Source organism: Dermacentor andersoni, chromosome 3 (genome assembly GCF_023375885.2).
Source record: "Dermacentor andersoni chromosome 3, qqDerAnde1_hic_scaffold, whole genome shotgun sequence".
NCBI classification, from domain to species: Eukaryota; Metazoa; Arthropoda; class Arachnida; order Ixodida; family Ixodidae; genus Dermacentor; species Dermacentor andersoni.
This window is the reverse complement of record NC_092816.1, coordinates 17,345,792-17,357,974: the sequence shown is the minus strand read 5'-3', so window position 1 is coordinate 17,357,974 and position 12,183 is coordinate 17,345,792. Positions and strand designations below refer to the sequence as shown.

Here is a 12,183-nt window from a genome sequence, read left to right as displayed (position 1 = left end):
AAAGTAGGAACACGGAAAAGATGTCTATAAACGGGAGGCCAAATCAGTTTTCTGCTTGAAAGTTAGCAAGGCTTTATAGGCCTGGTCATGTTGAGCAGCATTTCCTCTCAGAAACAGGCAAGCGTCAAGCGTCATATACTTGAGTCAAAACAGTCCATATTCCTTCATTAGCAGTGCTCATTGTGTGACAAACGTGGGGCACTCCAATATAAGGTGCTCAAGTGTCTCACAGGAGCCCCAGGACGTACACAACGGACTGTCCACACGTCCTTGACAATATAAGCATTCGCACACCAACACAGAGCCAACTGTTCATTTCGCTAACAGTGTTCTGGCACTATGGGGCAAGTCACGGCCACGAATTCGAGGAGGGAACAAGCCGTTTGCAACAGGATGGTCTGGGTGCTGCTATGGGAGGTATCGGCGGATTCACACACAGGTGTTGTCAGTCATACAAGAAATTTCTGGGCAGTCACTCCCGTTGTGAGCACAGGTTGAAGCGAGGCGATTAGCCTCTTCATTTCCAGCAATCCCCCTGGCAAAGGTATCCACTGGGCAGTAAGGGACACCCCACGAGAAGTAGTTTTGTCGGCGGGCTATATTATACTGCAGGGAATTGGGCTATTGGCATCCTTCCTCAACAGCCTGCTAAGGGCAGCAGAGGAGTCTGTAAGGATGACAACCTTCGATGTGCTCATTTCTTCCTGTACGTACTTCAGAGCAACATCAATCGCTGCTAGCTCCGCAGTTGTTGATGAGGGTGAATGAGGTATTCGAAACACCCTTCTTATGTCAGTCGAAGGGCTAAAGAAAGCTGCTGGAGCGCCTTGAACGTTGCTGCAGTAGATAAGGTGGCTCTAAATAAAGCGCTTTGCATAAGCCACCGGGCTCATTTCTGTTCGCACAATCATGGAATAAACGATTTCATTCTGTCAGCATGGTTGCCTTGCCATTAGCTCGACAGAAATAGCTCTCTCGTATACTACATGAATTCATCTGCATCAAGTTTTATTTTTACTTTTTATGCACGGGGACTTGCTTTGCAGACAAGACATTTCCCACCCATATGCTCTCAAAGCCAAAAGTGTGGTGTCTGGGAGAAAGCTAAATTTAAGTGGAGCCTGGGCACATAGCCTGGAATTTGTAGCCTGCACTACGGCACTTTGTGCAGAGAATTCACTAAAGCTAGCATTTGGCTTCAGCCAGCAGCATTTTAAACATTTTATGATTGCAAAAGGTTTATGGGCAGTGAATGGGCATTCAGAAAAACATAGTTACATCCAGCTGTGCACTTTAGGCTGTTTCATTACCAATATTCTATGCTGCATGCAACGTTGCTTTACCCATGTGTTTCAGTTGTGCTGTACAATGAGGTACTTACAAATTGAAACTGTTAGAGATGTCTCTAATGTGACAGTCAGTGTTTTCTCTGTTTTTGCATGATGGAACAGACATGCTCTTACAGATGTCTTAGATTGAGTTCCCATCCTGGACTGCTGGATTTTCAGCTTGCTTCTTTGTGATTGTTTTATCACTGCAGTGATGATGACAATCCACTCTTTTCGGACCTGGCACGTGTCCATCTGCTGCCTACGGTGAAAATGCTCTGTGACTGGCTCCTGGGACGCACCGATCTCATTGGACCTTGCACACAGGTATGTAAGCTCTCTGGATGGTTTCACATGGCTTCCATGTTGTTTTTTCGTATGGCTTCTAGCAGCCGTAATAGAGAGGTCTACCTTATCTGTATATGTATTGCCATTTACATAATAAAGAAATACTGTGCACACCGGTGTAGCAGCACCTCTGGCACCATCTTGTGAAGCTGAGTTCAGCTAGACCACGCACAGCTATAATTGCAACAGCCATATTTTACATAGCATACATATGTGAAAGGCATTAGCAGCAGCAGTCATTATTGTATGATGACTCATTCATTTTTCCTTCTGTGAGAACATACGTATAAAACTTTTGCATTCCCGTTTATTGCATTGCTGGAACACTTGTTCGCACAAGTGCCAATAATGATAAACACAGACATTTCTGATGCATTGTCACTACCAACATTGCTGCTGTCATCCTCTTCTCGTGTTTCAGTATTATGTAAACCGTAATGGTAGTACATGGACACACTAGAACTCTTTGAGGTTAATTTGAATTGCATGGCACTATATACACATGCTCAGAGAGCGTGACACCATGACAATGTGACGTTAGATATAAATTTACTCCTTGCATGTGAATTTCTTGTACAGCTAGGAGAGAAGTGAAAAACAAAGCCAGAGCGGAAAAATAGCTTTACGTAAGAGATAAGAGGTCAGTCTACGATGAGGGCAGATTTTTGTAGCAGTCTTGGGTGAAAACGAGGATGCAGTAAAAGCAGCAATGACTTTGGCCCCTTTTCTCATATGCCTTTTCTCTGTCAATAGGCCAGGACACCTTTGTGGCAGCATTTGGCCTCCCTCTTCAACTTGATACTGCCATTCATCCCACCATCCTATCCTGTTGGTGAGCATAGCCAAGCACTCTTGCTGAAGGATCCTGTGCTTGCATGTTCCCTGCGACACTTGTGAAATCCTATATTTATGCACTGACAGAGATGGCACTACCAGACACACCAACCATGTGCCCATTGCCAGAAGACATCTGCCTGCAAGGAACTGCAGCACTGTCTGCAGCTCACAACAACATCAACTGGGAGTTGAGGGTACAACACGGTGAGGAGTGCCAGGTATGTTGTGTTCACAGTTGTCAGCCCCCACGGTAGTTCAGTGGCCATGGGGGCATAGTGTTGCTGATCAGGAAGTCATGAGTTCAATCCAAGACACATTCCAGTGGGGGCACAATGCAAAAATGCTCATGTATTGTACATTGGGTGCACATTAAAGAACCCCAGGTAGTCAAAATTAATGTCGAGCCTCGCATTACAGCGTGCATCATAGTCGGACAAAAGTTTTGGAACGTAAAACCACATAGTCAGAATAAAGTTATGGAATGTAAAACCGCGGAATTAGATTTTTAATGTTGTGTTAGTATTAGGAGTGTCAAAGTAGAAAAAAAGTGTATCTGAATTACAGGAAGCCGGTCACATGGTAGAGGTATGTGTGTGTTTGCATGCCTCATTCCATCCCAAGTGTAAAAGGTGTTTTTTCAACCATCTCTGATTCTGCTGAAAGAAACTGCCGAAAAAGTCACACAAAGTTAGTGTATAGCTTTATATGAAGAAGTAATAATGCACATTTAGTATATTTAGTCTTTTTCGTTCAAAGCTTCTTTTTGACGCTTGTTTCCTTGTCCCGTGTGCACTAAAAGGCCTAAAATTGTCTAATTCACGAGACAAAAGTGGCCAGAAACCCAAATCCCACAACCCCCAAATGAATCTGAAGTCGGCAGAGAAGACCTTATCTACAAAAAGAAAAAAAAAAAAAAGACGAACACTAAGCCAGTCACACTTTCACGTGCATTCCACCCCCGCAGCTCATTGTGTTGCCCACACTGGGACCACGCTGTCTGGAAATGTGTCAGCAGCAGGGAGCAAATGCTTCATCTGCCTCTCACTCCAACGAGTCATCGAAACTTGAGATTATGCAACCTCCAATATTAAACGCACGGTAAGCAGCTTACATGGTGCCCACCGTCTCGGTATGCCCACTCTTTGCATACGTGGCAGATTACCGCTAAAGCAGGGTGTGCGGCTAAGTATGCGCTCAGCCGCATTTACAGCCATGCACAGACGCAGCCGAGACGCGAGCCAACTAATTCCCCGGACCCTAGTGCGTGCTTGATTGCGCTACTGCGAGCTCGCTCCCGTCCCCCTCTTTCCCTTTGCTTGCATGGGAAGGCAGCACTCGTGAAGCCACCATCTTTCTTCTCTCACCCTCGCACACGTAACATGATGCGGTTCCACTTCGGTGGTCGATCATGTCGCGCGATTTCAGAGGTGCGTTTGCAAACAGCTGCTTGTAATTCACGCATTGGACCATCTGCGTGGGCGGGCATTTCCATTTATTGTCTCGGCATTCCTTTGCGGCAGGAGTGAAATTTCGTTATATTGAAAAGGCATACAAACACACTTTGTTATATTGATGTTCTAAATACATGGTGTTCTATGAACAAAAGGTTATCAAAAGTTTGATACTTTGTTATATCGAGAATTTCATTATATCGAAGTTTGTTATATCGAGCTTTAAGTGTAGTGTGATCTTTTTCAACAGAATCAGAGGGTTGAAAAATCACTTAGTACACTTGAGGTGGAATGACCCAGTTATATACAGGGTCCTGAATATTTTGCTGCACGTGTTCGAAAAAAGGTTTTTGCGCTCGCCGCTGCACTGTTCTTGCTCAAATTTTGCAGAACGATTGCATTTTGGCGTTGACTTCATTTGATATAACACTTGGCACAGTTCATTGCCTGGTTTTTAAGAAAGAAATGCAAGTTTGCCTGCGCTATGGAGATGCGAGCTGCTGCCGCAATGGCGCAAGCATAAACTTGTGTCGCTGCCTGTCGTCATCTGCAGAAAGCAGCGTTTCAGGGAGGGCAGTCGCCTGCTCCTAGAACAGGCGACTGACCTCCCTGAAACGCTGCTTTCTGCAGATGACAACAGGCGGCGACACAAATTTATGCTTGCGCCATTGCGGCAGCAACTCGCATCTCCAAAGCGCAGGCGAACTTGCATTTTTTTCTTAAAAACCAGGCAATGAACTATGCCAAGTGTTATACTAAATGAAGTCGACGCCAAAATGCAATCGTTCTGCAAAATTTGAGCAAGAACAGCACCGTGGTGAGCGCAAAACCTTCCTTCAAATGCGCGCAGGAAAATATTCAGGACCTTGTGTGTGTGTGTGTGTGTGTGTGTGTGTGTGTGTGTGTGTGTGTGTGTGTGTGTGTGTGTGTGTGTGTGTGTGTGTGTGTGTGTGTGTGTGTGTGTGTGTGTGTGTGTGTGTGTGTGTGTGTTTGTGTGTGTGTATAGTGCAAGTGACAGTAGTATGGTCTAAACCACTGTCATTGCACTTCACTCCTCAAAGAGGCAGGGCATGTGTCGAGTGAGCTCGTGAACAACACTTTGCAATGTGGTGAACATGGTTTAAATCATAGATCCAGGACCTCAAAGAGGTGTGACGTAATGCCTAATACATTTCTCTCGCATTTACCACTAAATCACCACAGAATTATTTTTAAAGCGAAGCTTTCTAAGCCTCTTCCTTCGACTTTTCCGCTGCTGCTGTGGCTGTCTTACACGCCGCGTCAGGAGGTAGTTCAGAGCATGCATGTACATGGAAGGAGCTTGGCAGAGAGCAAAGGTGACGCAAGAAACTCATTTAGATCTTTGCATAGCGTCAAATGTACACAATGCCCTCTGGAGTTTCTTGGGTGTCGCCACATTAGCCTCCTGACAGCTGTAATTATCCTTGACTTGACTCCCGCATTAGCATTGCAGAAACTGCAGCACTTACTTTTCCACGAACATGCAAATCCAGAGGGAAACTAGATAGAATGGTAGATAGGTGGTAGGCAGAGGAAGCGTATAATAATAGGTAGGATCGACGCAATCGCGAAATGAGTGATAACAGCCTCGCCACTCTTCACTCACAGTTCCAATTCGGGGTGGGGGGAGGGAAAAGACATGAGAAGGCAGGGAGACGCTAATACTAAAGACACAACAGCGGTTGCGGGTAAACTGAAGGTGCAGTGCAGTACATTCGTGCTATTTCTGAAAAATAAATGCCATGTAAATTTGTCAAACCGACAATTGATGTAGGGCGTGCAGGCACAAAGCCAGATTAAAGCACGGTAAGATCTAGGCAACACTCCGCACACATAAAATCAACATGTAGCACATCAAAACAACACTTCTGTGCCCGCCGTGTTAGATTTGCAGCCATGCATTGCTCAAGGTGATGGGTTCAACCCCAACCACGGCAGCCGCATTTCAACAGGAGCAAAATACAAAAATGCTAGTGCACGTCAAAGAACACCAGGGTGTCAAAATTAATCTGGAGTCCGCCACTACGGCATGCCTCATTTTCCGATTGTGGTTTTGGCATGTACAGCCCCATCACAAGTTTAGCACTTCTGCCACGATGCGATGTGCCATGTGAGGCAATGATAATGCTCAACCCCCTCAGAGATATGAACAATGGTGCGTAACAACGCCTCAAGCAAACACGTCTCCTTGTGTGTTCTGTGTACTACGCAGACAAACAGTAGTGGTGCACGCAAGGTAGCATTCAACATCAACTTACCACTCTCATATTGGACTAAACGCTGGAGAAATTGAACATTCGTTCTCAACATCACAGCTAATTATTGTCCATCAAAGCAAACGGCACAGAAAGCTTCGCTTACATCGATTCCCACAGTGATGGGATCCGCATATTTTTTTTCACTGTAGTCAATGAGCCCATTTGTGCAAAATCAGTGAGCCAGTAATCACTGTGGCTTAGGTAGTGGCCTGCACAGATAGCCAGAGTTTCTCCTTTTCTAATGCATAAATTCTGGCTGCATTGACAGGTTAATGTCTGGCTTGGCTGATCGATAAACTTTTCTGTTGAGACTTTGGGTGCAATGCAAGAAAACTCCATTCAGTCAAGCCATTAATAGAATCACTTAAGTGCAACATATATCAAAAACGTATGCCATGTAAGTGTCACGTCAGGCAAAAGAAGCAGGTTTTGTTTGTTTGAAGTCCTAGTTTATGCTATGCCATTTTACAATTCACTGGTGAGCAGCATTCTTAGTGAGAAAGGGAATTGTGAATGAGCCATCAATAAGCTGCATCAAGAATGTTGGTGGAAAGTTTTACAACCTTATGTTTGTTTAGCTACCGTGCTGCCTTGTACAGTTTGTCATTTTCCTATGCGCAGCTACGTCTCGTCTACCTGGTGCGCTTTGGGCAGTGGCTATCCGAGAGACCAGGATCCGGGTTGCAATATAGCCATGGCCAGTTTCATCCCAAGGTGCCTGTGATGACCAATGGGACCTCATCACCCATGTCATTAAGCAATGCAAGTGGCCTTGCTTCTTCACTGACACACCTCTCCTGCACTGCAGGGAAAAGGCTGCATAGGGCACTTCTGTCCTTCGAGCACTGTGTGCACTAAATAGTTTGGCAGAGGTTTTTACCTTGATCTGAAAGGTTACACCAAGAGAATAATTATCTTACCACTTTTTTGCAAAAAAAAAATGAGGGAAAAAAACAAGTTGGTCTTCATAGCAAAGTAAGCGATAAAGTAGTGTCAGTATGAAATAAAAGAGGTGATGCCACTATCGATTACCAATGAGAGCTCCCAAAGGGCATGCTGGATGCTCTGTGTTAATGCACCTGCATTTATCTCTAGACAACAATTGCAAAATAGAGAAGTACCAAAACTACTGGGCTTGAAGTTTGTCCACCAAGTCCATGCCAAATACAAGTACACTGATAGCTTTTGTGAGCAGTTCGTTTATGTTCCTTCCTGCACATTTTTTGCTTGTGCAGGCAACACTACTCATAGAACAAGTGTTAAAGTCCTCATTGAAGTGTCTGCCATAAAAGTGAAAAATAGTTTAAGCCCTAACCTCCTAGTATATCACACAGTGTTTGTGGTAGTTCAATAGTAGCAGTTCCAAGCCCACAAATGTATGCCATGAACCTGTTTCATTGTTTAGTACCAATACAAAGCACTTGGGTAATAGGCTAGTAATAAAGGTGGCCCCCTGACCCACGAGGCCGATAACATCCTTAGCAAGCTTACACGAGGTGACACTGTTACTCGTGGCAATCGAGAAGCCAGAGACTGAAGTAGATCAAACGGTGAAGAATAAGATCAAAAACGGAAAACTACGATAATTCAATGGGCAGCGCACTACTGTTCAATGACAGATAAGAATGTCTGCGAGCAAGTTGTTATAGGATAAATTTTGCCGATGATGACAATACTTGCGTACCACAAAAAAACCATAGGGCATATTTTGTTAGTGTCACAGTATCCATCCAGAGGTCAATGAGGGCCTTGTAACCCTGCCCGAAGCAATGCAATTTAGGGGTAGTATTAATGAATCTGCAGTGAAGAGTAGTAAAAACTGAAGTATTGGTGGTGCAAAAGCAGGGAACAAAGAATAGATAATAGTAATGAATTTATGTCGGTATCAGTGGTGTTCAGTACGAACTGTAGGTCCTAAAGGCCAGTGATAGGCGTAAAACAAAGTGACGAGCTTGGCAACATCTTCCAGCACCTTGTTGCAAAAGTAGCGCTCGTAATATCCCCACCATTCATATGATGTGGCACTCCAATGCTGCTTTTGACCTATCGCCGTATCGCGAAAGTTCAGTACGCCTTGGCTTAGTGCTGAGCATGACTCAACTCCAGATTTATTCAAAATTCAAGACAGGACGAGCCCTCTGGCAAAGGTTTTTTTTTTTTTTTCTTTAATCGACAAAGGGTAGCCCAACACGCCTTACAAAAGGTCCACCTGAAGTACCTACGTCTGTAGCAAGAAACCGTAACAGAATTCTTGGGGAGCTTGTACGTGTTCGTCGATGGAATGCCTGCCTGTCTCGACACGAGGAGACAGCACTGTCTCGCTGTTAATCACGTCGTGCGCTTGACTGCGTTGTGATTAGACAATTTCATTTACCGTTGCCGAACGAGCTACCGTTTTTGACGTCCTCGCTTGCCAAAGGTCCTCACAGTTCACGGTTCAACGTCGCGCACTGTCGCTGCCCGTCGGCTGGTACGGTAGGTGTCCAAGGCGACTGCGAGTCGGGACTGCTCGTTGGCCACGTCCACGACGACCTCGAGTGCGCTTATGAAGCACTTTTGCGAGCGCCGCAGCGACTGGGGCACGAGCACGCCGAACCAGCGCAGCGGATCGGTGGGGCTTGTCGGGCGCTGCGGAGGCGACTCCGCTGCCCCCCTTGAGGGATCCTCTGCCTGACGACGCTGACGGACTTCGCCTTCTTTGGTTGCGCTTCCCGTGCCGTCAGGCTGTAGTAGTTCAAAGCTAGGGTAGTGTTGTTTCTGGTCCTCGAAGTTACTGCGTACCGTCCGCAGCGCTTCCACTTCGCCCATGTTTAACTGCAGGGCGGACACAGATTTGTTGCCGGTCGAGTACCGCACACGCGCCAGCTCGAGCAGTCCGTTCTCGATTAACTCGTTCAAGCTCTCGCGTAGCTGTAGTATCTTCTCCGCGGAAACGATCGCATTCTCCAGCAACGTTTCTCGCTCTCTGTCAGTAGAATCGTCGAGCTTGCCTGTTTCCGCCACGGCTGTTTTGGCAGTTTCAGTCGGAGCAACAGAAGTTGGTGTTGTGTCCGCCATTTTGGCCGCTCATGTGATAGCGTTGTTCACGTGACCTCATGCGTCGAAGCAGTTCTTGCGCTGATTGAGAGGTGGCGGGACGCTCGCGCCGTTTGTGCGTGTTAGCGCGTGCTTCGTCGGTGGCATGGTCAGCGGCCACGGGTCTCAGTGTACGAACGTCTCCGATCCTTTTTTTTTTTCTGACTATTCATTCGTTTTGCGTCGCCCTTACATCATCTTTATGCCTGTTTGAACCCGGCCAACATACCAGGCATCCATAATACTGTGCCCCCATCAACCCGCTTCCGCTTTCATTCCTCCTCCTCGCTCTCTCAGTATTAATTTAGTTTATTTATTTATTTGTAGTACCCTCAGGGCTTACAATGAAGCTGTTCACAAACTTAGGCAAATTCTGGAATATAAATGTTTTGGAAGTGTTTTTTTTTTTTTTTTTTTTTTTTTTTTTTCAGCGCAGCCCAGCAGCTCTTAGGTGCATATATGTTGCAAGAAACACTTGTGATACTAGCATAGAGAGTATAGACCTTTTCATCGGGCGAGGAGGATAGGGCGCGCGGAGAGCCTTTCCTACTCTCTGGCTTGGGCGATCCGGCGCGACCAGCGCGGCGCAGCTTGAAAGTATTGCTGTCGCGTGCTGCGGAATGATTTCGAGATGTATTAGATGGTACTTTGTGAAATTTACGCCATGTCCGTTCATATAAGGTCGTCAGGGAAGCCTTTCGGTGCATCGGTAACTACAGTAGGCGGAAAGATCTCTTCGGGGCGCAAAAATGTGACGCGCTTTATCAGCCGCGGTGTATGCACATTAGAGAGTTTTAGAATAGGGGCCCCAAAGAGCTTTGCGGGTGTTAGCGTTAGGGCACGCAGGAGTGAAGAGTTTTAGAATAGGGCTTTGCGTTTGCGGATAGCGTCTTGCGTTGACAGCGCCTCTACGGCGTCAAAGAAAAGCTATTAGAAATAAAGAATACCATTTTATGATAGGAATAGTAATTTTGACTTGCGTGTATTCGCGTTTAATTACAATTTAGAGGTTATTCTGTAAGCAGCAAACAATTAGTTGCGCTTAGTTTTGAGCAAAGCAACTTTACGTGCCTTCACCCATAGTTTCCTACATAAATTACTAGAGGGAACTCTGGCGCTAGTGTCTACGGGAGCTGCAATGGGAGCGGTTGTCCCAGCATGGGAATTATGGGAAATACATGGATTTGCCTAAACTTCGTCCTTTTGGCTTCAAACAGCTTTGTGACTTTGTAAACTCGTCATTTTCAACAGTGTATTGTGCACTAAATAAGTAAATAAACATCATTAAAATTGCTCGACGGCAGGATTCCAACACAGGGACTCTAGCGCAGAAGCCTGATATTGAAACCATTAAGCCACGGATGCATGTATCGACAAGCGAATGAAACGCCCTTGTGAATTTATTGCGGACATGCCAGTGCCTTGAGACGCTTGGCGCGTTTCGATTTGGCCACCTGGACAAGCTCAGTCGTCGCAATTAATAGCAATTGTACGCGTTCCTGGCGTCTTCTGCACTTCGAAGAATATATATTGCGCTGAAATATATGACAATAAGATTTATATAGCATAATATACAAAGCCACAAGAACATCTGAATCCACAAGCACGAAGATCAGACAAATCCATGTACTTCCCATCATTCCCATGGTAGGACAACGACTGCAGCGCCAGAGTTCCCTCTAGTAATTTTTGTAGGAAACTCTATGCCTTCACCAGCCAAGCTTAGCCGTGTTAGGCCTACATGCTATAACATCCACAATCGAACTCGGAATCAGCGGCGTCTAATGAATCAATCTTCATAACACACGCTAGTTGAGAGAAAGCGATAACCACAGTCACTTCTCCTAGCTTGCGAACTTCACGTATTACCATGAATCGAACCCAGTTTTGTGCTAGGTTAGAGCCGTCGCTTCGATGGGTGCCGCCATGTTTGATGACGCAAAGCTTTTGGGGACGCTATTTGGACTACCGCTAAATCGGTGAAATAATGTTCCCAACGCAAAACCCAAACGCAGTTTGCGTCTCGCGCATGTGCAGTGGCTTCGACGCTATTTCTTTGGGGCCCCAAAACGTTTGGGGCCCCTATTCTAAAACTCTCTATTATCAGTCGCGGTGTGTGTATGTGTTGTGAACTATTTTGCTTATATCAGTTTTAATTCAACGAAGAAAACCAGTGCTTCTGTATTAGCAGCATGAAATGGTAAATCTGCTCACTATCTGATCGCTTGGTGTAGGGAGTAAAACATAAAGCTTAAGAGTGCATGCTCGTGCACGGCCAACCTAAGGCAGCCACGAAACATCCAATCGGCAGGCGCTATCAAATATTTGTGATGCACCGGCATCATTCTCACGCATTTCAAGTCTAGTAGGCTTCAAATTACCATATGTCTACGCTAGCCTTGCTGCATGAGGCCGTTGGCGCTGCTCAACACAGCGATCACTGCGGTTGGTGAACCAGCATGATAAATATGTAAGCTGTGCTATTCGGCATTGCCTTTTTGGCCTGTATACAGTCATAATATATGAGAGGGATTGCATAAAAAGAATATGATGCCTATTTTTGAGGACAAAATTTCAGTAATACGTGTGAGTGCACCGTAGAGAACGGAACAAACACAACCGAAAAAAAAATTCGGTTTTCATCCTCTTTCTCGAAAAAGCAAGAGAAAACGGGCTAACGCCGCAATACGACCTTGCGTAGTCACATCGCACAACATTTATAAATATATAACCGCTGATGTCGTATGCTTGGAACATGCGGTATATAGAACAAATCTGTAATCCAGCACCTACCACTGCTTAGGACCCTCGCGCAGTTCTTAAACAGTCCCTTTGCTGGACAAGCTTAATTCAGACTGTAAGGTA

The 12,183-nt window shown here is 45.6% G+C and overlaps 2 protein-coding genes across 2 annotated transcripts in view; one reads left to right on the top strand and one right to left on the bottom strand.

Moving 5' to 3' along the window:
- Positions 1 to 12,183, top strand: part of Smg5 (Smg5 nonsense mediated mRNA decay factor) — a 66,671-nt gene that overhangs the window by 44,815 nt on the left and 9,673 nt on the right. Inside the window, exons 13-16 of the mRNA XM_050169245.3 lie at positions 1,541 to 1,655; positions 2,430 to 2,508; positions 2,598 to 2,731; positions 6,865 to 7,005. Coding sequence (XP_050025202.1) covers positions 1,541 to 1,655; positions 2,430 to 2,508; positions 2,598 to 2,731; positions 6,865 to 7,005 — 469 coding nt within the window. The remainder of the gene's footprint in view (positions 1 to 1,540; positions 1,656 to 2,429; positions 2,509 to 2,597; positions 2,732 to 6,864; positions 7,006 to 12,183) is intronic.
- LOC126520512 (coiled-coil domain-containing protein 115) lies at positions 8,323 to 10,277 on the bottom strand. Its single transcript, XM_050169354.3, has one exon. It carries the CDS (start codon positions 9,298 to 9,300, stop codon positions 8,674 to 8,676), a length of 627 nt encoding a protein of 208 aa, XP_050025311.1. The 5' UTR covers positions 9,301 to 10,277; the 3' UTR covers positions 8,323 to 8,673.